At 59.2% G+C, this 27829-nt stretch overlaps 1 protein-coding gene across 1 annotated transcript; it reads left to right on the forward strand.

Annotated features, from left to right (window-relative positions):
* Positions 1–1306: 1306 nt before the first annotated feature.
* CSPG4 (chondroitin sulfate proteoglycan 4) lies at positions 1307–27586 on the forward strand. Its single transcript, XM_063412217.1, has 10 exons — positions 1307–2084; positions 13996–14159; positions 15149–18727; positions 19024–19503; positions 19868–20044; positions 22916–23114; positions 23272–23406; positions 23548–23702; positions 24515–24698; positions 24897–27586. Exons 1-10 carry the CDS (start codon positions 1991–1993, stop codon positions 26789–26791), a joined length of 7062 nt encoding a protein of 2353 aa, XP_063268287.1. The 5' UTR covers positions 1307–1990; the 3' UTR covers positions 26792–27586.
* The last annotated feature ends 243 nt before the right edge of the window (positions 27587–27829 follow it).

Genomic DNA, 27829 nt, shown 5'->3' on the forward strand with positions numbered 1-27829 from the left:
GGGAAAAACAAATCCCCCGCCGCCACCGGGGCCTGGCTGGGGGCTGGGAAATGTGCTAGCCAGATGTGGGGCACGGGGCTGTGCTCAGGGGGCGGCAGAGGCTGCCCACGGCAGGACCTGGGGGGGGGATGTTCCTCTGGATAACACAGGAAGTTTCAAGCAGAGGTTGTGATTTCCTTGTTGGAGAGGGAAATATGATAATAATTTTAAAAGCAGTGGAAGTTTTCCTCCATCCTTGCTGTGGACAGGTTTGAGCTGGATATTTTCCCACCAGCCTCCTGCCTGTGGAGTGGACCCTGAGCGTCCTTGACGGGGAGGATGCTCAGGTTGCTTGGAATCATTTCCTTGCTCAAGCTGCACTTGCTGCCCTCATCCAAGTCTGATGTTCCCCTGGCAAAGGGTGGTTCATGCCTGATAACCCAGTGAGCAAAGCAAACCTGAGGACAGAGAGCCTGAAGTGGAGCCAGGGGTGTCTGGTGGTGGGTTGGAGGTGGTCCTGGTGGTGTGGGGATGTCCTGGTGAGCTGGAGGTGGTTCTGGTGGGTTGGAGATGGTCCTGGTAGGTGGGAGAGGAACAGATGTGTTCAGCTCACCTGTTGCTCATGATGTGATGGGAACAGTAGAGATTGAGCTCCACCCTGAAGGCTAAAGCCCTGCACCCCCCTCTTCCTTCATCAGCCCCTGAAAGGGGCAGGGAGGGGGGACTGCTGAGGACAGAGGAGAGAAAAGCCTCCCAGAGTCCTCGGTAGACCCTAAGATAAAGAGCAGGAAAGGGAATACTTTGCAAAATTGAATCTGTACAAATCAGCCAGCCTGGCTAATATGAAACCCCCAGACTAAACAGAATTAGCTAATGAACTTACCGAGCCCCTGGCAATTACTCAGAAAAAGTTACTGAAAAAAACAGCACATCCCGGGTTTATTTAATGTCTTTATTAGTGATCTGAAAGCAAAAGTAAACAACAAATTAATTATGTTTGCAGATGACTGTATGCTGGAAGGTGTTGCAAATGCTGCCAAAGAGGCAAAGTCATGCCGAGGGCCCTAGAGGGGTTAGAATTAACCCAGCAGGAAACAAGCTGCATGTAATCCACCAGCCAAACATGGCACGGGGGGGAAAGGGCCTGAAATCCAGACACCCATGAGGAAGGAGGGGTGCCAAGGAGGAGGATGGGAGCGCCTTTGGAGAGGGTTGGAAAGATGGGCCATGAGCAAGGAGCAGGGAGCTGGGCTGAGTGGGATGCGATGTCTCCAAAGGGTTGTGACATTGTCCCGAGTCAGCTTTGCACCAGGAGGAGAAGCTGGAAAGCTTTTTGTGCTCACACAGTTGGAGTGCTGTCAGCCCTGAGGGCCAAAGATCATCCTGATTGCCAGCTGAGAGAGGTGTGAGGTTGCAGGGCCACTTCAGGAATACGGCCAGCGGTGGCTAAGGACAGCTTTGGCACCGAGTCACTGGTCTGGGTCTGTGTGGACACCAGCAACTGGCTCTGCTCCCCCAGAAGTGCCCAGTGCCAAGGCATCCGTGGAGATTGGCCCAGTTGGTCAGAGCGTGGTGCTAATACCACCAAGCTTTGATCCCTGCATGGGCCATTCACTCAGCAGTTGGATCCGATGATCCCCGTGGGTCGCTTCCAAGCTCAGAATATTTTGGGATTCTGTGCCATCCCGCTGGGCCCGGAGCAGGCGGTGCCTCCGGAGCCGCCCCTCGCACCCACGTCGGGCTCTGTCCCCGCTCCTCCCTCGCCTCGCCCGGTGGGAACAAGGCTGGGAACAAGGCTGCTTTCAGGAGCGGCTCTGGGTGGCGAGCGCCTCTAGCCCTTTAAGAGGGAAAATTTGGGTTGTAATCTGAGCGAATTTCTCCTTTCTGACAGGCGGGAGAAGTTGCAGGTCCCTCCCTCGCTCCGCTTTATTAAATATAGTAGTAGCAGGAGCCTTCGCCCGTGCCGTCCCGGAGCCGCCGCCGCCGCCGCCGCCGCAGCCCCGGGGACGCGATGGGTGCCCGCGGTGGCCTCGCCGCGGTGCTGCTGCTGCTGCTGCTGCTGGCCGGGCACCCCCAGCCCCTCCGAGCGGGACCCTCGGCCGGAGGTGAGTCCGGTCCCCCAGCCCAGCCGAGAGCCGAGGGTGGGGAGCCCTGCGGGATAACCCTGCCGGGAGAGCCGGCGGCGAGCGCTGTGGCCGCGGGTGAGCCATGGGTGCGGGCTCCCAGGCTGGCAGGAGCGCTGCGTTTGGGGCAGAGCGCCGGGGAACGACGAGGGTGGGAGGGGAGCGGCGCCCACCGCAGGGTGCTGGGGACCCCGCTGGGTGCTTCCCGCGGGGCACACGCGGCTGTGCTGCCCTGTGGGACCGGGCTGGGGGCAGCTTTGGCACCGTCGCAGCCCCGCCAAGCCCGGCGCCACGGGAGGCAGCTGCCAGCCCTCCCTGCCCATGGCAGCCCTGCCACGGGAGCCGTGTGCCAGGGCAGCCCCTCTTCACCCCGGGAGCGGCAGGGAGGAGGGAGCTGGAGCTCCTGGTGCTGTGTGTGCCTCCGGGGCTGCCCCACCCGGCCGTCCTGTGCTGGGGTGGCCTGGGCGAGGGCTGAGGGGCTCGGCACAGCACAGCCCCAGAAGGGTGCGGGACCACCCCGGGATGACAGGGCACTGGGTCTGGCTGAGGGTCCCCCTGCAGTGCCACAGGGCTGGCTGCTGCACAGGGACAGCGCTGGGCACAGCCGTCCTGGCGGGACAGAATGGGGAGTTATACCCAGTTTTCCCCAGGTTTGCCCACCCAGCTCTTGTGACGGGTGTGTGTCCAGCCACAGCATCCTGAGCAGCTCTGCTCCCTCCCGGCTCTGCGATGCTCAGAGCTGCCCTGCTCTGAGCCTCAGCAGGCTCTGCAGGTCTGGACAGGGGTCTCATTCCGCTGGGACAGGTCTGACCCTCCGAGCTGTGCCTGGGATCTGACTGGGCTCTGCACTGCACCAGCAGCATCTGCAGCTCTGAAAGTGAAGGGAATTTAAAAAGCACTTTTATGTCCCTAACTCACCCCCAAAATAATATATCATTTCACAGAGCAGTTTCTCTTCCCCAAACTCCCCCCCAGGGGCCAGGACTCTGACCAGCAGCAAGGCAGGAGATTGCTCCTGGCAGTTTCCAACAGAATTACTGAAAACCTCCAGTCTTTTGTTTCCCAGCCACCCTCTGCATCCCAGCCTGTGTTAGTGCAAGGAGGAGGAGGATGGTCCCAGCCTTGTGACCCTCAGCACCTGCAGGGCTGCTGTTGGTCTCCCCCTGTCCCTGTTCCCTCCCAGAGAGCAAGTGGCCTCTGGGACGTGCTCCTTTCATTACCTTAGGCCTTGTTCTTTCTATTTTTTGTCACGCGCCAAAATAGGAGGGTGCCTGGCAGGCTGAGTGGAAAAAAATCCCTTTTGTTAATGAACAGAGTGGTCTCCTTCCTCCCAGCCCTGACCTTTCATCCTGGGATGGGATTTCCCCACATGGATCTGTTGCTTGTGCAGGGTGGGTCTGAGGGCTGCCCTGGCAGCCCCAAACTCTTCCATGGTGAATGGACTGGAGAAACTCCCCAAAAGCCCCAAACCCCCATGGCTTTCACTGACACCTGACCCACCCCCAGACTCCCCCCAGTGACTCCCCCATGGCTGTAACACGGCTCTGGGCATCTCCCTGGTGTCAGCATGCAGGGCTGGGGAAGAAAAGGGTTTTACACCCATTTTCCAATGCTGGGGACTGCTTCTGCCCTGGGCTGAAAGAGATGGGCAGCAGCTTCCCACAAGTGCCCTGCAGCTGAGAACATCCCTGCCAGGACCAGCAGCACTCACTGAGCTGTTCCCATGGGCTGCCCACCGTGGGCATCCCTGTGGACATCCCTCCATCAGGGACAGCCCAGGGCAGCACGCCGAGCATGGGGCTGGGGGTTTGGGGTGAAGCCTGTGGTTTGTGTTCCCTCCAAGCTCAGGTTCAGGAACCCGGGGCTTCCTGTCCAGCCCAGCATGGGAAGAATCATCATGCACTTCATCAAATACAGGATTAGACCAAAAAGAAGAAACACTCATAAAACTTGTCCTCTTGACATCAGAGTGTGAAGCTTTAGTAAACTGTTTTTTGACAGCCTGGCTCCCCTCTGGTTCCCAGTGAGGTCAGCCACAGGCTGGGCTCCCCCTGCCCCAAAATCCCTCTTACTGGAGATGTGGAATGAGGGGAGAGAGAGAATTGGATGTGGAGACTGCCCGTGAGCAGTGTTCACCCCAAGATTTCAGCAAGTGGGTGCCAAAAGTTTAGGGGGATCCCAGAAGCAGTGACAGTGTCCTGGGGGGGCAGGTGGGACACTGGCTTGTCCAGGATACCTGCCCATGGATAGGGAGCAGTGTCTGCCCTGGGATCCATCCAGGATCCCTTCTGCTTTCTCCAGGTTTCTCAGCTCCATGGAGCCACCTCGGCTCTTCCTTCCCTCCACTTTTGGAAATATGACTGGTTTATTCAAACTTTCTTTTTTATGATCGCGCCACATGTTTTAAGGTCATAGCTCAAAGCAGCTGGAAAAGTTTCCAGCTGATGGGAAAGAACAGGAAAAATGCTGAAAAGGGGGGAGATCACAAACTGGTATCGTGGGAATCGAGGAGGAATATTCTTGTCTCGCTCTTATATTTAGCAACAGAGGACTGTGGGCAAATATATAATGAGCGCATTCCTGCAGGATTGCAGGACAGGGTTAAGCTCACCCCGAGGAGCTCACGTCAGGTCGAAGGCTGGACAGGAACAGGGCCTGGGAGGCGGGAGCCTGCGTGCCTAAATAAAGCTCAAAGCACAGGCTGTTCGCTTCAGGCGTTGGCCCGGCCCAGCCCCAGCTCCCCCGGGCTCTCCCCTGGCCCTTTCCAGGTGCTGGGCTCGGTTTGTCTCCTTTTTGGGAAGCCAGCAGCACCCCCAGCCTGCAGCCAGGACAATCCTAGAAGCTCCTGTGCCCTTCCCAGCTCTCAGCCGGGCATCCCAAGGCTCGTTTGCCCCTTCCCCACACTGTAACTCCAACCCCCCTGAGACAGAGAAAGGAGAGCGTCCATCAGAGCTCCCTCATTCCCAAACCAGCCCTTCTCTGGGCTGTCTCCAGTGTCTTGGCTGGACACTGCCATGCTGCACAGGGAGGGAGGGGACACCCCTCAGAGCTTCTCTGAGGTAAATACACCAGAAAAGGGGAGGCCGAGTTTTGTTGTTATATTGACCAATACAGCAGAATATTGTTAGATATTGCTATATGAGGATAATTTTTAGTCTGTTGTATTGATAGAGTTGATATATTCTATAAAGTATATTCCAAATACGTTCTATGAAGTCAGAGAACCTTTCTCAAAGCCGAGCTGAGAGTCAGGGCAGCACTGGACTCTGCAAAGCCAGGCTGAAATCCATAGGAGCAGGACTGCTGTAGCTCTTCGCAGCCCCAGGATAGAGAAGATGCAAGACGATTTGCTGCCTGATTTGTCACCCATTACCAGTCGTTTTTCCTCAGGACAGACCAAACAGGGCCTCTCAGCTCATCAGGGTGGGGTGGGAGATGTTTATGCCCAGAGCTGTGGATCCAGGAGGGCAATAAATTCCCATTTTACATCCCTCTTCCCTGGGGTGTGTCGCTCATTGCTCGTGGCTCCAGGCAGTACCTCTGGGAGCTGCCCTGTGCCCAAGGGCTGCTCTTGGCTGCCTGACAGCCCGACAGACAGACAGACGGACAGCAGCCCGGGGAAGGTGCCAAAAACTGCTGGGAGTGGAGAAAGTCATGGGGCAAACCCCATGGTTAGGGGGTGGCCAGGCCCATCACGTGCCTGCCAGACAAGGAGATGGAGAAGCAACTTCGTCCATCACTGTGACTCACTGGCTGGGGAAGGAGCGCCGTGAGCTCTGAGTCAGCTCGGGTGAATCCCTGCTGCTACTTTTGCCCAAATCTTGGCTTTCTGGAAGTTGTTTTTCCTCTTTGCTGTGGGCAGGCAAGGGAGGGAGGGTTTGGAGTCACCAACTGCTTGTGGTGCCATCCCCAGCCGTGTTAATGGGTGCTCCCCATCCTCGGGCATCTCACACCCCTGGCCTGGTGCAGCACTGGCAGAAAGAGGGGCAGGCAGCAGGAGTTTCCCATTCCCTTTCCCAGCCTCGGGCCGGGCTTCAGAAGGGCTTCAAGGTTTTCAGCATCCCATCCCACTCAGAAATTTCTGAGCCCACCAGGGTCATTTCCTCTGGGAGGCTGGGAGAAGAGAGGGAAGTGTTGGCCCGAGGTAGATGTGGCTGAGAAAGCCGTGCAGCCCTGGGAGGGGATGTGAGCAGCCGCTTCCACACCCCCACAGCCCCCCGCCAGCCGTGCCTCCCCCCGCGCCACAAATAGAGCAGGCATTTATTTTCTCTATAAACATCACCCCGGCGGGCGTTTCTCATGGATGGAAAAGTCAGGGGATAGCAGGAGTGGGGAGGGGGACCTCTGCATGGGAGGAGAGAGGAGAGGAGAGGGCAGAGCTTTCAGCTCTAGAAAGAGGGGGGAAAAGAAAATACTGATTTTCTTTGCAGACAGTTTAGTGTGCCAGCTTCAGAGGAGGGAAAGTATCCCCTCTTTCCCCATCCACACTGCAAACCCCCATCTCTGTCCCTTTTCTCTGCCCCTCACAGTACTCAGCATCACCACAAGCTCATCCTGCCTGTGGTCCTTGGTGCCCTGTGGGGTGCAGGGTGCTGTGGGTGCCGCCCTACCAGCACAACCAAATCTGAACCACCCCAATTCACACACTTCACACCACAACTGCACGTTTTAACATCTCTGTTAAAACATTTCCCCATCCCCGAGCGCTGGGTGCTGAATTAAGGCAAGCAGGTATCTTCTGGCGAGGTTCCAGCCCTCCCGCTGGTGCTGGTTCTTCCCCCGCTTTGGGCTGATGCCTCCCCCGTCCTGGCACGTCGGGAGCCACTTGACACCGGCGAGGCTGGGAATCATCAGAGCGCGGCCGGCCCCTCTCCAGCGGCTGCCGCGCTGTTTGTTGACACCAGGCAGGATCTCTCCGGTAACACCGAGCCGTTCCAGGCATGTCTGTGAGCATCCCCTGGCCTGGCTCCTCCAAGCTCCAGCCGGCTCCTTCCCCTCACTGGGGCTGGCGGTGAGCTTGGAGACAGGCACTGGCTCTGGGATTCAGGGATCTGCAGGTGGGATGTGCCCATGTGCCCCACTCCTCCAAGGTCCTCTGCTCCTCCAGCACGGCGCTGGCTGGGATTGTCCCCTCGTGTGCCACCACATGCCCTCCTGCAGCCCTGCAAGCTTTTCCTTCACCGGGTGGGAAGCAGCTGGCACAGGGAACGCAGTGGCAGCGGGTGCCAGGACGTGCAGGGTGGAGCTGGAAAACCTACCAGCCCAGGAGACAGGGGAAGAGGGCTTGGGAGAGAGAAAAGGAAAGAAAAAATAGAACAAAACTCGACTTCGAATGGTTTGGAAACCACGTCCTCTGGGGCTGATACAATATTTCCAGGCCAACTTCTCCTGGCAGCGGGAGCCTGAGTGAGCCTGAGCGAGCCTGAGTCACGCTGCAGGGGACGGCACAAAAGCCCCATTGAGCCTCCCGCTTCCCCAAATCCTCCCACTTTCTCCCCCCGCTTCCCTTCCCAGGGCAAACACTCCAAACACTGCTTCCAGCTTGGGCTTATTCCTTAAGTCCCTCCGGAGCCATTGAGCTGCACATCGTTAAAAGCTCTTCATCCCTGCTCCTGCCCGGCTTTGGGGGTGTGTGCTCTGGGGGTGCATCCCCCCAGCTCTTCCCAAAAGCCCTGTGACCTCTGTGGGGGGTTCAGGTTGGCTCCCAGCTCCCTGCCCTCCCTCCATGCTCTGCATCTGGCCGAGCAGGAGAGCTCAGGAAATACCATCAGCTCCAGGGCTGTGCTTGAATCATCGTAAAACCACGCTGGATAAGCGATGGAGCTCTGGAGCTCTGGCCAAGCCTCCTGCACCCTGCTTTGTGGCCTCCAGCTATCACAGCTCCTAACACTGCTCTGTGAGGATGGGGAAGGCAGGCAGGAGCAGGCACAGGCGCTGGGCAGGGGCTTGGGGACTGGCAGGACACGGGAGGACACAACTAGCCCCCTCCCAGACAGCACAGAATTAGCAGGGGGCATGTTTTCATGTTTTCCCCTGACCCCAGAGCCCGTGGGCTGTAAAAAGGCTGTTTTTCCCCAAAGCTGTCAGGCAAGAGGCTGGGGAAGGCGAGTGGAGAGCAGCTGGCCGGGGAATGGGGGAGAGGAACTGAATGAATAAACACAGGAGGAGGGGTTCAAAGCGGCGCGGTGCAGCCAGGGGCCACCGCGGCAGGGTGGGGGTGAAGCAAAGCACCCCTGGCTTTGACTCTCCTCCCACGCCCAAAACAAGGGTGATGACACTTCTGGTGGTCAGCAGACTCGGGAAGGTGATCAGCCACGGCTTTTCTGGTGGTTTTGTGGGTGCTGCTTTCCAGCAATCTCTGCTGGCCAGCACTCCTGGAAAGCGGCGGCCCCTGGGAGCCCCGCCATGAGGGAGGGCCAGATGGAGGTGGGAGGCAGAACCAGAGCACTCGTTCCCATTGCTGGGGTTGGAAAAGCACGCACAGCCCTGGCTCAGGATGTGGGAGCAGCCGTCACTGGAATCGCTGGGGCTGGGGATAAAAGAAAATGTCCCCCTGTGTGCCAGGAGCTATCACAGCAGGGATGGATCTGTTTCCATGACACCCCATCCCATAAACCTTGAGAGAGAACCCCAAGTTTTCCTGGGGCAGGCACAAGGGGACTGCGCTGTGATCCCAAGGCCCCCACTGGGTTTGAGTGCCCTTGCTGCAGAGTGAGCCCAGCTCATCTCCATTGCACTGGGATTTCTTTGCTGTGGAGACCCAGACGGGTGCTCAGCTCAGGTCTCAGGGCATGTCTGAAGGCAGCAGCCCCCATCTGTCCCCCCAGCAAAGCCCCAGCCAAAGCTGAGGGCCACTGTGTTTGCTTTAACTCCTCGCAAGCTGCTCATTTCCTTCCCTGGTCATAAATAAAACCACACCGTAAAACGGAGGGAATGTGAAACATAATGAAGCCTTTCTCCAAAAGCCCATTGGATCCCTTCCTCCCGCGGCTCCTCCACCCTGTGTGGGGATGGAGGCACAGCCCAGCCCCTGCTCTGGGGGGCTACAGGTCCCATTGGGCTCAGAGGGCCAGGCAGGGGACAAGGGAGCCTGAGCCCCCAGGACCACCCACAGCGTTGGTCCTGCCCACCCTTCCTGGCTGGAGTGGGACAGGGGAGCCTCATGCACTCACTTTGGGGGGAACAGGAGGGGATCAAGCTGCTGAGCAGCATCCCCAGGGCTGGGCAGCCACCCCGAGCCCCTCCAGTGTTTGCATCCCCTTGAACCCCTGTGATGTTCACATGGCCCAGCCCCTCTGGTGCTGGCATTCTCCTGAAGCCCCCCAAGGATTTTCATCCCCTGGACCCCTCCCATGTTCACACCCCCCCCAAATCTGTCCAGGGTTCTCATCCCCCAGCCCCTCCGGCGTGTGCACAGCGGGTGGGGGTGCAGCACAATGGGGTGACCTCACTACCATAAGTTACTGAAATAAATAAATTAAAAACCCCAACCCCAAACAACTCAGAGGGCCTCAAAACCAGCTCCCGAGGCTGCGGAGAGGGAAAGCAGCCAGCTGCCCTTGGGGCGGCCCAGCAGCGCCCCGCAGCACGCACAGGGGCCGCTTGTTGGCACAGGGCAGGCGGGCAGGAAGGAGGACAGCCGGCGGGCTGGGCTGCACCAGCGGCCGCACAAGCCCGGGGCTGTTCGGGCTACAAGGAGCTTTCACTCCCCGGCTGTTTTTCCACCGCTGGAAAAGCGGTGTGGCCGGGGTGGGAAGCGGCCGCGAACACAGGGAGCCTTTCAGGGGGGCGCGTGTGTCTGCACGGGGCTCTCCTGGCACCGCTCCGGTCATTAAAGAGCTGCTTTAATGAGTTCCAGTCCCCTCCCTGCAAACACAGCCGGCCACCGGCTCTGCCCCCACCTGCCCCGCCGCAACCTGAATGGAGCCTTGTTGAGCATCCAGCCGCTCCCCGCTCCACGCCCCGATCCCCAGGCAGGGCTCGCTCCGCTCCCTCCTCCTCAGCCTCGGCGTCCTCCTGTGGCCGGAGCCATGGGAGCCCCTGCGGCCCCTCAGGGGCTGCGCTGAACCCCAGACGCGCCGATGCAGCTCCTGCACACCCCAAATGCAGCCGGCTGTCCCGCGGCAGGGCTGGGAGCGCTCGGGCAGGGCAGCGGGCACCCAGCGGCTCACACGCCCTCCCGCACACCCAGGACACGTGTCCCTGCTCCCAAAACCCTTCGTGTCCGCTGCCGGTCCTCTCTGAGCTCAGCTTTCCGAGTGCTTCCCTTTGCCTGGGCCTGCAGTTGGCTCCTTCAGCCTCCTACGTGCTGGGGAGGAGGTGGGAGAAGTTCTTGTGCTGAGATGTCAGAACACAAAGGAGAGCCCCAAACAGCCGCGCTGAGCCCCAAGCACTCGGAGAGCCCCCAGCCCGGAGCGGGTGGGGATCCCCAGGCTCTGCTCCCCCAGCCAGAAAATTCCCTGAACATCAAAACCCAGCAGCTGGCGAGGCCAGAGCAGCCGTGTGCTCCTCTGGAGGAGCGGGGGAAGAGCGCCAGAGCGCCCGGGGCCGGCGCGTGGCCGGCGGCTGTGGCGGCCGCCGGGGCAGCGCCGGCTCGCACGGAGCCCTCGCTTGTGTGCCGGCCCCGAGCAGCCCAGCGCACCCGGGGCCTCGCTCCCAGAGCCCTTCTCAGAGCTTTTGGCTCATCTCCTTGTTTTTTTCAATACAAAAAAAAAAAAAACCACCAACCCAAACCCAAGTGACACTGCAGTCTATAGTCTGCCGGCTGCTGGCTGGCTGCTCGGAAACTGTGACGGAGGCTCCTCTCGCCTCGTCAACGCCTTTCAATCGGCTTGGCGAGGCGCCGATGGTGATTTCCTGTGGGACGCAGCAAGCTGGGAATGTCAATTGTTTTTATCTGGGGTGAGTGGGACATCCGGGGTGGCCAGGACACGGGGACCTGTTGTTCCCCATGACAGGAGAGGAGGGGCCACCTTGGGCATCTGCGTCCAGGGATGAGGGGCACAACACGCCTGTGGTATCATCATGGCATCCTTAGATCCCTTGGGATAGGTGCTCTTGGGGCATGGAAACTCATCCTCATGGGAGGATCCCAGGAGCTCGCCCGAGCCTGCCCACAGGTGGGGAAGGGTGCATGGAAGTCCCTGCTTGCTCCAAGTGATGGAGCAGGATGGGGCACCCTGTCCTATGGAGGCTCCTCAAGAGCAAAATGCATTTGGAAAAACAAAACCAAACAAAAAATCCATGTTTTCTGCATCTTTTCCAAAGTGGAGGGCAAGGAAAAGGGGAGATGGAGGTGAGAAGCTGCAGGTCCCTTGTGAAAGTGAAATGTCACAGGCTGAGTGGCTTCGCATCCTGCCTGGGCTGAAGAGGGAGGAGGAGAGTGGCCCTGAAATAAAGCAGGAATTTGGGAAGACAAACAGCAGTAACTCATGTGGCTCTGCTGCTGGAGAAAAATTCCAGTGCCTCCTAGATCTGGGCAAGGGTCCTTCATCCTCCCCAACAAACGGCACCACTCCCCTAGGCATCCGCACCTCTGGGAGTTTTTATTAGTAGTATTTTATGAGAGAAGAAGAAAAACATTTCTGGCAGCTTTGGGAGAGTGAAGGCAGGACAAAATGTGCTGGCTGCAGGAGCTGGTGCCCCCTGGCACACTGGAAAACAAGCTGGTCTTGGAGCAGCCCCAAACCCTCATCCCCAGTACCCACGGCAAGATGCTGCCCCATCCCTGGGCAGGCACAGGAGCTGCTGGTGGGTCCAGCCCAGCCAAACTTTCCCTCCCCGTGAGAGCAGCCGCTCAGTACCCATCTGAAAAACACTTTTTGAATTAGGGAAAGCCACTAAAATGTAGCAAAATCCCAGTGGGAGCTGGAGCATGGAGCATGCACAGGGAACCTCGCCGGGAGCCAGCACATAACGTACAGGGATGTCTCTGGGGACCACATGTGCATGCACGTGTGTCTGTGGTTGTGCAAGGAGGGACAGGAAAATTTCCTTTTGCACTGTGCCACATCCCTCCTGCTTGCCAAGGCCCAGGACAAGGCGGTGCTGAGAGCCCCAGCACCCACCACCTTTGGCCGCTGGGCGAGGCTGGTTTTGCTGGGACCATGGGGAGGAGGGAGTAGGTCAGGGAAGGACAGAGCCCTGAAGAGAACAGCACAGCTCCTCTGAGTCACTGGCTGGGCTGAAGAGGACAAGGAAGCCAAAGTGCCCCATGCCAGCAGCAGGCACGAGGGCCAGGGAATGAGCAGGCACCCTGACAGCCTTGCCCTGGGCTGGGCAAAGGGCTCGGTGTTACAGCAAAGGCCAGATATTTCCATGGTGCCATTTCCTCCCTGTCCGGAGCGGGTGGGGTGATGGTCCTTGCGACACCCACATCATCCTCCCAGACCGCAGGGGAAAGCTGAGGCACTTTTTTCTGCTGCCAGTGGCAGGAAATGATTTTTTGTGGTGTCCTGGCCAAGGAGGTTCCCCCATTCCCAAAGGGCTCAGAAGCGTTTCCCCCACGCAAGGCACTGCAGGGCTTAGCTCTGAAGAAAATGTGAAGAGCTAAAACAGAGTGCTCCAACTCTGTCCCTGCCACAACAACTTCAGCCATCACCTCTACAAATGGTCCCCTCCAAATGCCTCAGTGGCTGTGGCTGTCTTCCAGGGCTGGGGTTTCACTTGCTGCACAACCCTGTGAGCAAAGCCTGCATTGCCCATTCCCACCCTGGTCATCCCCCAGAAATCTGGGCAAGAGAAAAAGGCAACCAGGGAAGCAGTTGTAAGAGCAGATGTGGGTGTTGATATCCAGACCTAGCTGTTCAGATTGGTTTCACCCCAGCATCCAACATCCACCCCCGCCTCCTCCAAAAGAGATCAGGGATTGAGACCCTGAAAGCCAAATTCCCATTCTTGTTTGCCTATGGCACCTCAGCAGGACAGATCTGGGACCCCAAACCTAAGGGTAGGTCAGTAACTGGGTGGATCTGGTAAGTTCTCTAGTAAAGCACAGCAGGAAAACTTCACACAAACTCCAGCAGAGCCTGTGACTACATATGGACAGAAAATGTGCATTTGCCCCCATCCCTGACATACCCTTCCCAAACATTTCCAGCTTACAGGGCTGGAGTGTTTATGTTTAAGCACAGAGCTTTGCCACGGGCTCAGCTGGAGCCAAGCAAGATGGGTGGCTGCACAGCCCAGCCACACACATTTAACATGTGTGAGATGCACATCCATGCATTGAGTCAGCTAAAAACTAAAAGAGCTCTAAAATTAAGCCTGGCCGCTCCCTGTACTGTTAATCCTGCACTCTCCCGCCACTGCCCTGTGACACAGTCTGTCATTTCATGACCACATGCCATTGAGCTGAGTCCTCCAGGGCTGATGTACCCTGGGTGTTGAACATGTTCCAGCTGCATCTCCAGGCGCCCGCTTTGAGGTTTCCGTGCACTCTCACATCCACATATGGATCACTGGCACTCATGTTTGTTCTTCCAGCACTGAGGAGAAGCACAGTTTCTTTAACCAGAAGGTGCTGAGGCCCTGGCACAGGGTGCCCAGAGAAGTTCTGGCTGCGCCATCCCTGGAGGTGTTCAAGGCCAGGTTGGACAGGGCTTGGTGCAACCTGGGCTAGTGGAAAATGTCCCTGACCGCTGCAGGGGACTTGGACTAGATGAGCTTTAAGTTTCCTTCCAACCCAAACCCTTCTGGGATTTCTTTAGGAAAACCAGAAAAACAGACTCCCCCAAGGGTCTTTTTAGGCTGCTGGACTCCAGCAACCTGTCAGATGGCAACCAAGGGAAGGGCTGATGGATGGGCTTGGGAGGCTCCACAATCACACATGCGCCCGCACAGGGCTTGCAGGAGGTGTCCTTCCCTGCCTGACCTTTCCCCCTTCTCTCCCCAGCCTCTTTCTTCGGGGACAGCTTCGTGGAGATGCCGCTGGCGGACGCCTCGCGCACGGTGCGGCTCCGCCTGCAGCTGCTCACCAGCCAGGGCAGCGGGCTGCTCTTCCTGGCTGCCGGCCAGCCCGACCACCTCCTGCTCCAGCTGCACGCCGGCCGCCTGCAGGTCAGCACCCCAACCCCTCCCAGGCTGGGCTCTCTGTGTCCTGCCTTCATCCAGTGGGAGGAGAAGGGGGCAGCCCAGCTGCCAGGACTCCTGACAGGGAACGCCAGAGGAGAGGGGACACAGTCTTGGAAGATTTGGTTAAATGCAGAGAAACAGGCTCCATCTGGGGGCGCTACTCACCCACTGCCTGGGTGATGGTGGGGGTGGTCATGGGGACACCCTGACAGGGGCACCCCGTGTGCACTGTGTGGTCAGACACAGTACACAACACCCTCAGGTGTGAGCAGGTGAGACAAGAGGATCCAGGGAAAGCAGAGATCTCCCTTCTCCCTGATGGAACGTGGGAAGCAATTAAGACAGAGGAATAAAATTTCCCTGCTGCGGTTATGGCGTTGCCATCCACCGTGAAGGGAAAGAGCAGGGAGCATCCGAGGCACACATCCTGCCTGTCCTGCAGCCTGGGCTGGGCTACCAGCCACACTAAACCAAAGTGGAGGAGCATGCGAGCCACTGCCCAGAGGTGTCCCTAATGCAGGCCATGCTAACCCTCTACTTAGGCAGGCTCCAGGCTGCTGCCCACGAGGAGTAAAGCCTGCTATTTCCCCTGCCAGTTCCCAGGGAAAGGGCTGGAAGCAGCCCAGGCTGCAAGGATGGAGGGCGGTGGGCAAGACAGAGCAGGGAAGGAGGAGCCAGCACCTGGCAGGGCTGCTCAGTGAGCTGGGAGAAGCACAGCTGTGGGACTGGGAGATGGAGGAGCCCAGCCCTGAGGGGTAGGTTTACTGAGAATGATTGAAAAAGGAGAGAAATTCAGAGAGTGGGACAAAGAGGGGAGGCCCGTGGGGAGGATGAAGGAGGAGCACATCCAGAGGGGGAGGACTGAACTGAGGGACCAAAACACTTGTGAGCACCTGGGTGTGGGTCCGTGCTTTGGCAGGTGTACTGGAAGGTGGAGAGGACTCAAGCTGAGGATTTTGTGTCTTTCCCTGCAGGCCAGGCTGCAGCTGGGCTTGGAGCAGGTGACCTTGCAGTCCCCAGCAGGGCTGCAGCTCAACAACCTGGCAGTGCACGATGTGGAGCTGCTGGTGGAAGATGGCAGGATGACACTGACCATCGATGGCCTCTTCAACAGCTCCGCAGACATTGCAGGGCCAGCAAGGGAGCTGGACATCCAGCATGGCCTCTACGCTGGTGGGACAGGCAGCCTGGACCTGCCCTACCTTGCCGAGGCCAGCCCTCCCTTCAGGGGTTGCCTGCACGTGGTGACATTCAACGGCCTGGATGTCCTCTCCCATCTGTCTGCTGACGGCAGCTCCAAGACCTTCTACCACGTCCAGGAAGGGTGCAGCACGCAGTTCTCTGCAGAGCCCGAGGACCCCTTCGGGTTCCCGGGGCCGCACTCCTACGTTGCTTTCCCCACATGGGACGCCAGGCAGGAAGCGACCATCGAGTTTGTGATAACGACGAGCATCACCCAGGCACCCCTCATCTACCACGCAGGGCTGGAGAACGACTTCTTCTACCTGGAGATCTCCAACGGGCGCCTGCGGGGGTTCGTGGAGAAGGGGAACGGCGTCATCGTCCTGCACAACAACGTCTTCATCAGCGACGAGCAGCAGCACTACGTCAAAGTCCACACTGACATCCACAAGTTTGAGATACTGATAGATTACTATGCTTCGTCCACGTCCAACCGGGGCATCAACAACTACCTGGACCTTCAGGGAAACCTCTTCATTGGAGGTATGGATGAAAAGGCTTTGCAAAGGCTGAGGGAGCACCACCTTTCTTTCGTCTCATTGTGGACCATGACCAACCACTCCTTTGTTGGCTGCTTGGAGGACCTCCGGATAAACCTGCAGAGGAGGAGCCTGCAGGACGCCGTGATCACAAAGGACATCACGGCAGGCTGTGGGAAGCAGGACCACTACTGGGACTACGAGGAGGTGTACGAGCAGGATGAGGCATCCACCTCCCCACCTCCAAACGGCTTTTCGGGGGCACCAGGCCTGGTGGTGGAGCCGTGCCGGCCCGACAGCAGCTTCCCACCTGCCTTTGCCAACATCAGCAGGCTGCTGCACGTCAGCCCCCTCATCGTCTCTGAGGGGGGCATGTCCTACCTGGAGTGGAAACACGCCCAGCCAACGGTAGACTTGAGCCTGGCCAACATCCGCCAGTCCCAAATCCTCTTCAGCATCACCAATGACCCCAGGCATGGCCAGCTGGAGCTGGACATTCCCGGGTCCAGGAGCAGAAAGAAGTTCACCTTGTTAGACATTGTGAATCGGAAAGTCAGGTACATCCACGATGGCTCTGAGGGACCCATGGACCAGCTGATGCTGGAGGTGACAGTGACCACCCAGCAAGGGGTCCCCGAGTGCCTGCGCCAGGGGCAGGTGTACCTGCTGCCCATCATGATCAACCCTGTCAATGATGCCCCACAGGTGATCTTTCCCCGGGGGAACCACATGACAATCCTGAAGCACACACGGAAACACCTGAGCACTGACATCCTGCAGGTCCTGGACGATGACTCATCCTGCGATGATCTGGAATTCCAGCTGCATGGTCAGCAGATGGAGGAGGGTTATGTGGAGCTGGACTTCCACCCTGGAGTGCCCATTGAAGAGTTCTCCTGCAGGGACCTGGAAGCTGGCAACATAGTCTACGTGCACCAGGGTGGGACAAACCTACAGCTCACCTTGCAGGTGAGTGATGGCCTCGTCCCGAGCCCCATGGCCACCCTGAGGATCCTCGCCATAGATCCTGAGATCCGCCTGCTCAATAACACCGGCCTCTCCCTCTCCCAAGGAGGGGCCGCACGCATCACCACAGCCAACCTGTCAGTGGAGACGAATGCTGTGGAACAACGGGTCTCCATCCTGTATGTCCTCACTGAGCCTCTGAAGTATGGTGAGGTCCAGAAGCAAGGGAGCATGGGAGTGGAATGGAAAAAAGTCGAGTCCTTCCACCAACAAGACCTGGAGCAAGGGCGCATCCAGTATTTTAGCACAGACCCAGAGCACTGGCTGGAAGACAGCGTGGAGGAGGTGAGGTTCAAAGTCCAGGTGGGGCAGAAGCTCTTGCCAAACAACACCTTCCTCATAAGGATTAAAAGAGCCACCATTAAGATGAGGATCATGGCTCCCCTCCAGATGAAGAATAAGCGGCACAGAAATATCACCAGCAAGGAGCTGGAGGCAATGTTGGAAGATCCAAACTCTGCCCCAGTTCCCTTCCACTACATCATCATCCAGGCTCCCAAAAAAGGAAACCTGGAGCTGCTTGGCAACAGGCTGACTGAAGGCTTTGGATTTACTGAAGAGGACCTGCAGAGAAACCACCTGAGCTACAGCGTGACCATCAGGAACTCCCAGCAAGCTGAGGACTCCTTCCAGTTCCGTGTCCACGCTGGTGAGCAGCACTCGCCTGTCTATACCTACAGAATCAGCATTGGCGGGGACCCCGATGCACCAACTTTGACCAATGTGCTCCTGACCGTGCCGGAAGGGGGACAGGCTGTCATCTCCAAGGATCACCTGTTTGTGCAGAGCATGAACAGCATGGACTATGTCTACGAGGTGATCGAGGGGCCAGCACACGGGAGGCTGGCCTGGGCTGCGTCCCACGGCTGGGCCTCCAGGGAGGAGATCACCGAGTTCACCAACGACGACATCCTGCAGCGCCGGTTGCTGTACCAGCACGACGACTCCGAGACGCTGGAGGACGACATCCCCTTCGTGGCCGTCAGGCAGGGTGAGGGCAGTGCCGAGGCCGAGGCCGAGGAGGTGAGGGGCGTGTTCAGGGTCTCCATCCAACCCGTCAATGACCACAGCCCTGTCCGGGCGGTGAACAGAGTCTTCAACGTGGTGCGCAACGGGCAGCACCTGCTGACCACTGACGACATCGCCTTCACTGACAAGGACTCCGGCTTCTCCGACGCGCAGCTGGTGCTGACCAGGAAGGACATCTTATTCGGCAGCATTGTGTCTGTTGACGACAGAAGCCACCAGCTCTACCGATTCACACAGGATGACCTGAGGAAGAAGAAGATCCTCTTTGTCCATTCTGGGGCTGACCGGGGCTGGATCCAGCTGCAGGTCTCGGATGGCCTCCACCAAACCACAGCCCTCCTGGAAGTGCAGGCATCAGAGCCCTACATCAAAATAGTCAACAACACCGGTCTGGTCATCCACCAGGGCACCCAGGCGAGCATTGACTCCTCTGTCCTCAGCCTGGAGACCAACATGGACATCAGGTCAGATGAAGAGATACGGTTCCTGATAACCACCCCTCCAAGGTGGGGCACCGTGCGGAGAGGGGAGCAGCCGGTCATGGCCTTCTCCCAGAGGGACCTGCTGGCAGGAGAGATTTCCTACCACCACAACGGGAGCAGGAACACCCGCGATGAGCTCCAGTTCACTGTAGAAGCAAATGAGGTGGCGGTGGAGGACACACTGGCCATCAGCGTGTTCTTGGATACCCATCCCAGCCCCTTGAGCTTAGTCAACCACAAGGAGATCTATGTTTTCCAGGGGGAGGCAGCTGGGATCAAGGAGGAGGACTTACTGGTGAGTATGCCCTTCTCTAGTCATTCCCCATGCCTGCATGGCTTCCCTGGCCACCCAACCAGGATGGCCACCCATGGGACTCCATTTTACTCCCACCTGCTCAGAGCCAAGGCCTTGGGTTCTTGTCAGGCTCTGCCCAGGGGCAGAGAGGGCTTCAGGCCCTCCGTAAGGTGGTTCTTGCAGTTCACCCCACAGCAAAGCTTTGAGGGATTGATTGCACAGCAGGCGGGCTGTGGCACAGCCCAGCCTCAGTTACCAGCCCTCCCACTCATGCCTCATCTCCCCCACATGCCCAGGTGACCCACGAAGAGATATCTTCCCAAGACATCGTCTACCTGGTGAGCAGCCCCCCAGCCTCCGGCTTCCTGGCAATGCTTCAGCACAGCCAGGACATGAACGAGCAGCCCAGCCTGGACCCCATCCAGTCCTTCACCCAGGAGGACATCAACAGTGGCAGAGTCCTCTACCTGCACTCCAAGCCCAACGAGGAGCGTGACCGGTTTGTCCTGGACATCACAGCCCGCAGTGCAGACCCTCTGGAGGGGGTAGTGGTCAGCCTGGTTGTGCTTCCCATCACTGTCCCCTTGGATGTCCACAACATCACTGTGCCAGGAGGTGGCTCTGCCACCATCTCCTCAAGCATCCTCCGCATTCCCAACACCCACTACCCAGCTCTTGGTGTGGAGTTCAGAGTGCTCCAGCCCCCCCGCTTCGGCACCCTCCTGAGCAGCCAGCGGCCCGAGCAGGGCGGGCTGCACAGCTTCACCTGGAGCGAGGTACAGCACCCACGGGCACCCACCAGGCTGCGTTCCCAGGGGTTTGGGAAGAGCCCAGGGGCGGTCTCCAGCCCTCAGCCACACGGGGAAGTCAGGGAGAGCTGCAGGAGTCTTCTCCCCATCAGAAGGGATGGAGGCGTTTGAGGTGATGAGTTTGGTCTGCAGGCTCTGGGGATATGGGGTGGGGATGCAGGGAGAGCACCCATGCTGGGCTCCAGGTGTGCTCCCCACAGAGAACCCGCAGGGCTGCCCCTGAGCTAGTGGTGGGTTGCCATCAACCTCCCAGGACCGTTCAGGGTCCCCTCCCCGGAGGGGCCGGTGGCCTTTGTCCTCCACGGGGGATCACCTGGCCCTTGCCCCGCAGGTGGAGAACCAGCAGATCCAGTACAGGCAGGATGGCCCCCGGTCCCTCGCTGACAGTTTCACCATCCTGGCCAACGCGTCCGCGGTATCCCGGCAGAGCCATGCCCGGACTCTCTTCATCACCATCCTGCCCCGCAGCACCAAGGGGCCGCGCCTGAAGGTCAACGCCGGTTTGCAGGTAGGGCTGGAACACCACGGGCAGGGGCGGCCAGCCCAGCGTGGGGACCCCCGGCACTGGCGGTACCTCGCCTCGGGAGCTGGGGCTCGGCGGAGCGGGGCTGCCGCCCAGAGGCCAGCCACGGAGAATGGGGAGGGAGGAGCGTTTTCGCGGCGGGGCGAGGCTCTGGAGGAGGCGGAGAGCGAGCTGTCCCCGCTGCCAGCCTGCCCAGCCCGGCCCGCCCCGGCGCTGTGCGGGGATCGGCCGCGAGGTGGGAGCAGCGCCCCGCGGGCCCGGCGCTGCCACGGCGGCAGCGGCGCCTCCGCCGCCCCTGCCCCCCGGGTAATCCCCGGCAGCTCCAGGAGCAGCTCGTTTCACCAACACAGGGTGGAATTGCTCAGTCATCCGGGCAGCTTTCACACCTCTCTTTACATCTTTGTCCATCCCGGAAAACAGCAGAAGGGAAGAGGTCTCACCTGCTGCTGAACCCCCACCTTCTGCTTCCAACACCTCCCTGTCTCTTTCGGAGTCACTAATGCAAAATTCCAGCCAAGAATTTAGTGGAAAACACTGATGCACAATCATCCCCCACCCCCCTGCTCCTACTTTCACTATCCCGGGATTTCCAGGGTGGCAGCTGGAAAGCAATCTGCTCCACGAGGATCATGCCACAGTTGCCTTGGGAAGGGTTCTGGGAGCCCGGACTCTGGGGAGGATGCCCAAGGGGAAGGGGCTGCCCTGCCTATCCCCAGAGACAGCCCTTTTGAGGGATACCAGCAAAGCTTGGGAGGTACCCCCAGCCCCAGCTCTGTGCCTGCCCCGGTTTTCCCCCTCCAGCCCAGGCAGCTTCCCACCAAATCCCTTTTGTAGACCTGCCTCAATTGGGCCAAAATTCAGGGAGAAGTTGACCCCTCAGCTGCTGGGGCTGTGCCAGCCCCTTTTCCCCACTCCAGACATCCAGTGTAAGCACGGCCTTCCCTCCCCACAGCCATCATGCTAAGAATAAGGGTGCAAAGACAGAAAAACCTCCTAAACATAAACTCTGAGGCAGCAATTTGTCTGCCTTTCCATGGGAATCCCTTTGCACCCTGGAAAGAGTATCCACAGCTGCCCAGAGGAGCTCTGGAGCTGGGAAAGGCGTCCTTCCCCAACGGGAGTGGTGGGAGAGGCCCGGCCCTGCTGTGTTTGTGCTCTGGTGAGGGATGACTTCAGTGTTTAAAGGTCAGGCCAGCCCGGGAGAGGGATTGCACAAAGGTTTCCAGGGATGCCGAGCCCTCGGGGGGCTGGGAGACAACAGGCTGGGTCTAGACCCCAAAGTGGAGCCCCTTGAGAAGGAGCAGCGGTTTTTGAGCTGGATGTGAGGGAAGGATGGCTGGATGCCACCAGGAAAGGCTTCCACCGCCGCCGCAGAGCGCGGCCACGCTCCCGGCACCGCTCTGCCACCTCTCCCCGAGAGCAGAGGCGACACGGAGGCTGAGCAAACACAATGAGCCGGGCAAGGAGCGCCGGAGCCAGGCGGAAGGCTTTAATAATTCAGGGAGGACGAGGCGCACGGAGAAATGGGTCAGCTCCCGCGGCGCGGGCTCTGGGCGGGGAGCGAAGCTACTCCAGCCACTCCGACCGTCCCTTCCCGGGGGGCAGCCGTGCCCTGCGGCTGCCATCCCCGCTGCTCTGCCCACAGGGAGTTTTCTTTGGCTCCAAGCCCCTAGTGCGATTGCAATTGCGACTGCTGTGGGTGCTGGGGAGAGGGAGCAGCCCCAAAATCTCAGTGCATGCACAGTGCAGCTCCTGTCCCGGCTGTGTGTCCGGCAGCACTTCCCCCACCCTTCTTCTCCAGAGCTGTTTTGCAGCCTGCCTCTGCCATCCCGTGGGGACTGCTGAGGGATTTAATTTCTCTGTCGGCACCCACACCCACTCAAGCAATGTTTTGGGTTAGGCCAGCTGAAAACAGCAGAAAAGAGCTCATCCAGCAGAGCACCTCCTCCAGCGCCTGCCTGGGTGTTGTCTTGCAGATTCCCAAGACGCAGATTTCCAAGATCCCAGCCTCATGATGCTGTGGGATGCTGCACATCCCACCGCTCCACCCCGCGTGAGCCGTGCACGGCTCCATCCACGCACCCCATGATTTCCAGGCATCCTGAGGGCAAAGGGCAGCTCTGGGCTGTGTGGGCAGAACCTGTTTGGCAGCACAGGATCCATCCCTGTGGTCTGCCGAGATGGAGATGTGGCACAGGGTCACGAGCGGGGAAAATTGTTGCCTGCAGCTGGAGATGGGAGATGCCAGGGCTTTGGGGTGGCAGTGTTCCCACAGGAGGGTCAGCACCAGTGGATGGGAAGAACTGGTCCTGGGAAGTTCCTCAGTGGCTCTGAACTCGGCCACATATTTGTCATTCCTGGAGGGTTTGCTGGGACAGCAGGCCTTGCTGCAGCCTTGTGAGGGGGCGGTAGGAAGGGAACTGGGACGAGCAGGAGTGAGGAGAAACACCCAGCCAGGGAGAGACAGGGCTGCTTGTGCTCACCGTGCACCCAGCAGCAGCCTGTGCACCCCACCAAACCCCCCTGCCTGCAAAGCAAGGCCTCAAAGGCACAGCCCCTGCCCCAGGGCACCGTGCCCTCTTCCACTGCCACGAGCTGGGGAAACTGAGGTACCCTTGCCCTGCAGCCGTGCAGAGGCACAGACCCAGCTGTGTGGCTGTGCAGCACGTGCTGGCAAACACGGCAGCGGTGACGCAGGGCTGGGAAGAGGCCAGATGATGGAGGAGTCACCCAGGATGCAGACAAGGCGCCCTTGTTGGGCTGGGATGTGCTCTGGCACCCAGCAGAGTGGCCTGAGCTGGGACGGGAAGAAGGGGAGAAGTGCCAGGGGGATCACAGCCTGTCGCTATCCCCCAGCTGCGGGAAGGAGCCACGGCTGTTCTCAGCCCCCACATCCTGAGTGCCGAGGACGAGGACTCCCCAGCGGAGGAGGTGACCTACTCCATCCAGCCCCCGGCCAACGGGAAGGTGGTGCTGAGGTCGGCGCCCGGCGCTGAGGTCCAGAGGTTCACTCAGGCCCAGATCGACAACGGCCTCATCCTCTTCGTGCACCAAGGTAGGGCAGGAGGGAGGTGGCCCAGGCCCCCTGCACCACCCCAGGGTGATGGGGACACAGAGGATGCACACCCCACCCCAGACCAAAACCCTGGCAGGTTAATGGGGATCTGAGCTCCTCTGCCCCCCCCAAACGCCCAGGTCTGTGCTTTCCACAGGACCCCTGGATGGCGGCTTCGCCTTCGATCTGTGGGATGGAGAGAATCTGTCTCCTGGGCACTTCTTCCTCATCAGGGCCCAGAGAGAGCCCATCATCAGCCTGGCCAGGAAGCAGAGCCTCACTGTCTGCCCAGGTGGGTACCCCTTCCCCATTCTCCCAGTTCAAATGGGGCCCCCTTGGACCTCCTCCCCTCGCCCAGGCACTGCTGAGATGTGCCTGGCAGAGGTTCCAGGTGGGTGGCCAGGTTGGAATCCATCCAGGATGTGTTTTTCAGGTGCCCTGAAGCCCATCACCAGCCAGAACCTGCAGGCAATGAGCAACAGCCCCACCAGCCCCACCACACTGTACTACAGCATCGAGCAAGCCCCTCGCCTGGGCAGGCTGATCACCTCACAGGGGGAGGAAATCAGGAACTTCACCCAAGCCCAGGTGAGATTTCAATTCCTCCAGCTGCTGAGAACCCCAAACACAGCCCTTCATCACCCCCACCACAGCATGGGGGTCCCAGCCTGAGCCCACTGCCACCACAGGCACCTGATCCCAGGCAGGAGGCAAGGCAAGGCTCCCGCCGTGCTGTGACTTTCCCAGCTCTGCCAGCAGCTGCTGAGAGGGATTAGGAGCTGCTGTCCCAGCCTTGGATTTAGCACTGGGGGAGGCTGAGGGAGCTATAATCCCTTTTCCTAGGCCATCTCCCTGCTGCAGAGCCAGCCAGCCTGGCTGCTGCTGAAGGGAAGAGCCAAGCACGATTTTTTCACCCCTGCTCTGAAAAAACCCTTCTTTGGGGCCAAATTTTGCAGGGCCCTGCAGGGGTTTTATTCCATCACTAAGAGACACATAAGTTTACCCTCCTTGGAAGCTCCTCCGTGCTGTGCTCACCCTTGGAGGACGCTGAACAAGCTAAACCCTTCCAGTGAGCCTCAGTTCCCCTAATTGCTGGGAGAAACATCACAGTCACAGAATGGTTTGGGTTGGAAGGGAGATTAAAGGCCACTTTGTTCCCCCCACCATGGACAGGGACACTTTCCACTATCCCAGGTTGCTCCAAGCCCTGTCTAACCTGGCCTTGAACACTTCCAGGGATGGGGCAGCCACAATTTCACATCCTGGTAAAGAAGCACCCTGAGCCATGGCTAGTGAAAATCTCCATTTCACACCTAATTAGAGCTTGGTTGCTCCATCCCAGAGTCAAGACAGGACCTTGTCAAGGATCCTTGATCAAGGATTTTTTTTTCAATTTTCAGGTGGACAGCAAGCTGATTTTCTACCAGCACGAGATGCCAGACAAGCCCTTCTGGCTGGCACAAGACACCATCCGCTTCCGTGTGGTGACTCCCACGACCATCTCAGATTCTTTCATCCTCCTTGTCCTGATCTCCTTTGAGGAAAATTGTCCCCAGCGCTTGACTCAGCTTTGGAAAAACGCAGGTAAGGGTAGGGTGGAGAAGCATGGCACAAACCAGCTCTTCAGAAGGGCTTGTTTGCCTGGAGAAGACACCACTGTGTTGTTCTCCATGGCTATTATGTCACATCAGACATGTAAAACTGCATCCAATTCCTTCTTCCGTCATTGCATCAAACTCCCACCAGCTTTCACTGGTTGATTCTCATCCCCTTTCTTTCCAGGTCTGCAGCTCACAAGGGCTCAGCAGGCTGAGATTGACACCTCGGTGTTGGATGCCTCCAACCTCCTGAGCCAAATCCTGGTCCCTGAGAGGGCTGCACATGATGTTGTCTTCCTGGTGACGGAGCCACCAGCTCACGGACAGCTCTTGGTGGCCGGTGTGCCTCTGGAGCAGCCGCGGCCATTCTTCCTGCAGTCAGACCTGGCGGCGAGGCGTCTGGTGTACGCCCACAGTGGGGACAGCACCCCCAAAGATCGTTTCAGTTTTCAGGCTTGGCTGCAGCCCCGGGAACAGCAGCCTGTTCATCCTCCGCAGGACGGGGTGCTCATCTCTGAAGCTTTCAACATAACAGTGACCGGTGGCACCAAGCCACCGCGGGTGGTGAAGCGGCAAGAAGTGCTGCAGGTGCCACCAGGCGCCGTGGTCACCTTGTCACAGGAGTACCTGGATGTGGCAGACCCACCTGTGTCCCCAGAAGAGCTGGTGTACAGCGTCCTGCAGAGACCCCTCGCTGGCCACGTGGCCGGGGCACACAGCCCTGGGGAACCCATCAGCCGCTTCACCCAGGCCGATGTCAATGCTGGCCGCGTGGTGTTTGTTGCCACTGGGAGCCGTGGCCCAGGCTCCTTAGCCCTGGGGCTCTCCAGTGGCCACCACCCACCAATCCAGACCTCACTAGAGATCGAGGTGCTGCCTGCCCTGAGCACCACTGCCCTGCTGGAGGTGCCCCAAGACCTGAACAGGGCCCCCGTGTCCCACCACCACCTGCTGGGTGCGGCACTGCGAGGGACAGGCAATGTCCTGTACAGGATCACCAGGGACCCCCGCTTTGGACAGGTGCAAGTCAACCAAAAGCCATCACGAGGCTTCTCTCAGAAGCAGCTGGATCGCAGGGAGGTGACGTTCATCTTCCGTGACCTCAGGTCGCCTGAGGATGACTTCCAGTTTGTCGCCATTTCGCGGGCAGGAAACAGGAGCGGCGTGGTGAATGTGACCGTGCGGGCTGCGGTGAAGACCCGGGTGGGCAGCCTGTGGCCCCGAGGCACCACAGCCCTCCTGGACACCAGTGTCCTCGATGCCAGTGAGCTGGCCAACCGCACCCAGAGCGTCCCGGTCTTCAAGGTCCGCAGGGCGCCCCGTGCCAGCCGCCTTGTGAGGGTACCCAGGGATCCAGGACAGCCCACCTCCCCAATCGACACCTTCAGCCAGAGTGAGCTGGAGCAAGGGCTGGTGGGGCTGGAGGTGCTGGATGCTGGGGACACCCAGCAGCCCCTGCAGAGGGACAGCTTTTCCTTCGAGCTGGTGGCTGCCGGCGTGCCACCAGCGCTGGCTTCCCTGGAGTACAGCATCGAGCCCTACAACGCCTCCAAATCCTACGGTGTCACCCTGCTCACGGTGCCGCACCGTGAGGGTGGGGCACCCTCACCCCCAGCACCCCGTGGCACGGCACGGAGCAGCCCCAATGCCAGCGGGCTGGGCGTGCCCTCTACTCCCTGGCTGGCCCCCAGTGCCACCCCTAGCCCCAGCCCCGGGACGGGGGGCACCTTCCTCAGCTTCATTGAGGCCAACATGTTCAGCATCATCATCCCCATCTGCCTCATCTTCCTCCTGCTGGCCCTCATCTTGCCCCTGCTCTTCTACCTGCACAAGCGCAACAAGACCGGGAAGCACCACGTGCAGGGCACCCCCGCCTCCAAGGCCAAGAACGGGGCTGTGCCAGACCACGAGACCTTCCGGAGGACAGACCCCAGCCAAAACATCCCCTTAACGACTGTCACCACCCTGGAGGGCAAGGGCACGGGCCCCCCGCCCTCAGGGGCTCCTCCAGACCCCGAGCTCCTCCAGTACTGCCGGACTTCCAACCCCCCACTGAAAAACAACCAGTACTGGGTGTGAAGGGTTCAGGTGCGGGGCATGAGACCACCTGGGCATCCAGCCCCTCCCGCAGCACCACCAGCGCCTCCTCCCACCTCTCCTCCTCCTCCCTGGGAGCTGGCATCCCACAGATGCAGGAGGGCCCTGGGGATACAGGGGCTGCTGCTCCAGCCCACATCTTGTAGCCCCGCGTCTCCTTTGGGCAGGGGAGGGGGACACTGCATAAGCAACTGGGGACAGGCAAAATTCCCGAGCATCGCTGGGAATCGCTGACTTTGGGTGCTCATTTGGCCACCTGATGGAGACCACAGTGCTGGGGGGCACCTGATGACACTGGTCCCCACAGAGCCACCCAGGCTGGCCCAGTGGTGGCTTCTCAGAAGGCAGCACAGTCGCCACAGGGGTGCTTTTCACAGCTCTTGGTAAGAGAGGGAGGATGAGGAGCAGCTTGCGCTGAGTCAGGCTGGGGATGAAGCTGCCCAAATTCCCCAGGGCTAGGCGGGCTGAGACACTGGAGCAGAGGCTCGGAAAATATTCTGTGGCCAATGCCAAGGGAATTTAGGAGTCCCCACCCACTTGGAAAAATACCCGCCTCGCTCTTTCTCTGCTTGCCGTGTGCTGCATGAAGCCAATTGCACCGAGACCTGGGGGGGTTGCACAACAGGTAGGATGCCCTTGGCAGGGAGGGATGGCTGGAGCTCACCTGGGCAGTGTGAAACCAGAGAGGAGAGCAGAGCAGCGGAGCCAGCACGGTTTTCCACTGTATACTCCAGTATGGCAGAAGCAAAGAGAATAAAGTGCCTTTTCCGAGGTGCATCACTGTTTTCCTAAGCTGTCTCCCTTGCCAGGCCTGTTTTAAGCTGCTGAGCGACATTTGGAGGTAATGGACCATATTCTGGGCTCTTGCTCAAACATTCCCCAGCCTGGAGTCCTAAAAACTTAAATAGAAACTGTCTGAGGGAGGGCAGAGGAAAAACTGAGCGCTGAGCTCAGGATGGGAACCAACAATAATACCCTGTGCTGCTCCAGCTGGGAATCTCATCACAGGGCACATCCTGC

This window comes from Prinia subflava, chromosome 15 (genome assembly GCF_021018805.1).
Source record: "Prinia subflava isolate CZ2003 ecotype Zambia chromosome 15, Cam_Psub_1.2, whole genome shotgun sequence".
Lineage (NCBI taxonomy): Eukaryota > Metazoa > Chordata > Aves > Passeriformes > Cisticolidae > Prinia > Prinia subflava.

Coding starts and splice junctions, on each gene's coding strand:
- CSPG4 (XM_063412217.1), top strand. CDS start 1,991: ATGGGTGCCCGCGGTGGCCTCGCCGCGGTGCTGCTGCTGCTGCTGCTG. Junction 18,728..19,023: donor TCAAGGAGGAGGACTTACTG/GTGAGTATGCCC, acceptor CCACATGCCCAG/GTGACCCACGAAGAGATATC. Junction 24,699..24,896: donor TCAGCTTTGGAAAAACGCAG/GTAAGGGTAGGG, acceptor CTTTCTTTCCAG/GTCTGCAGCTCACAAGGGCT.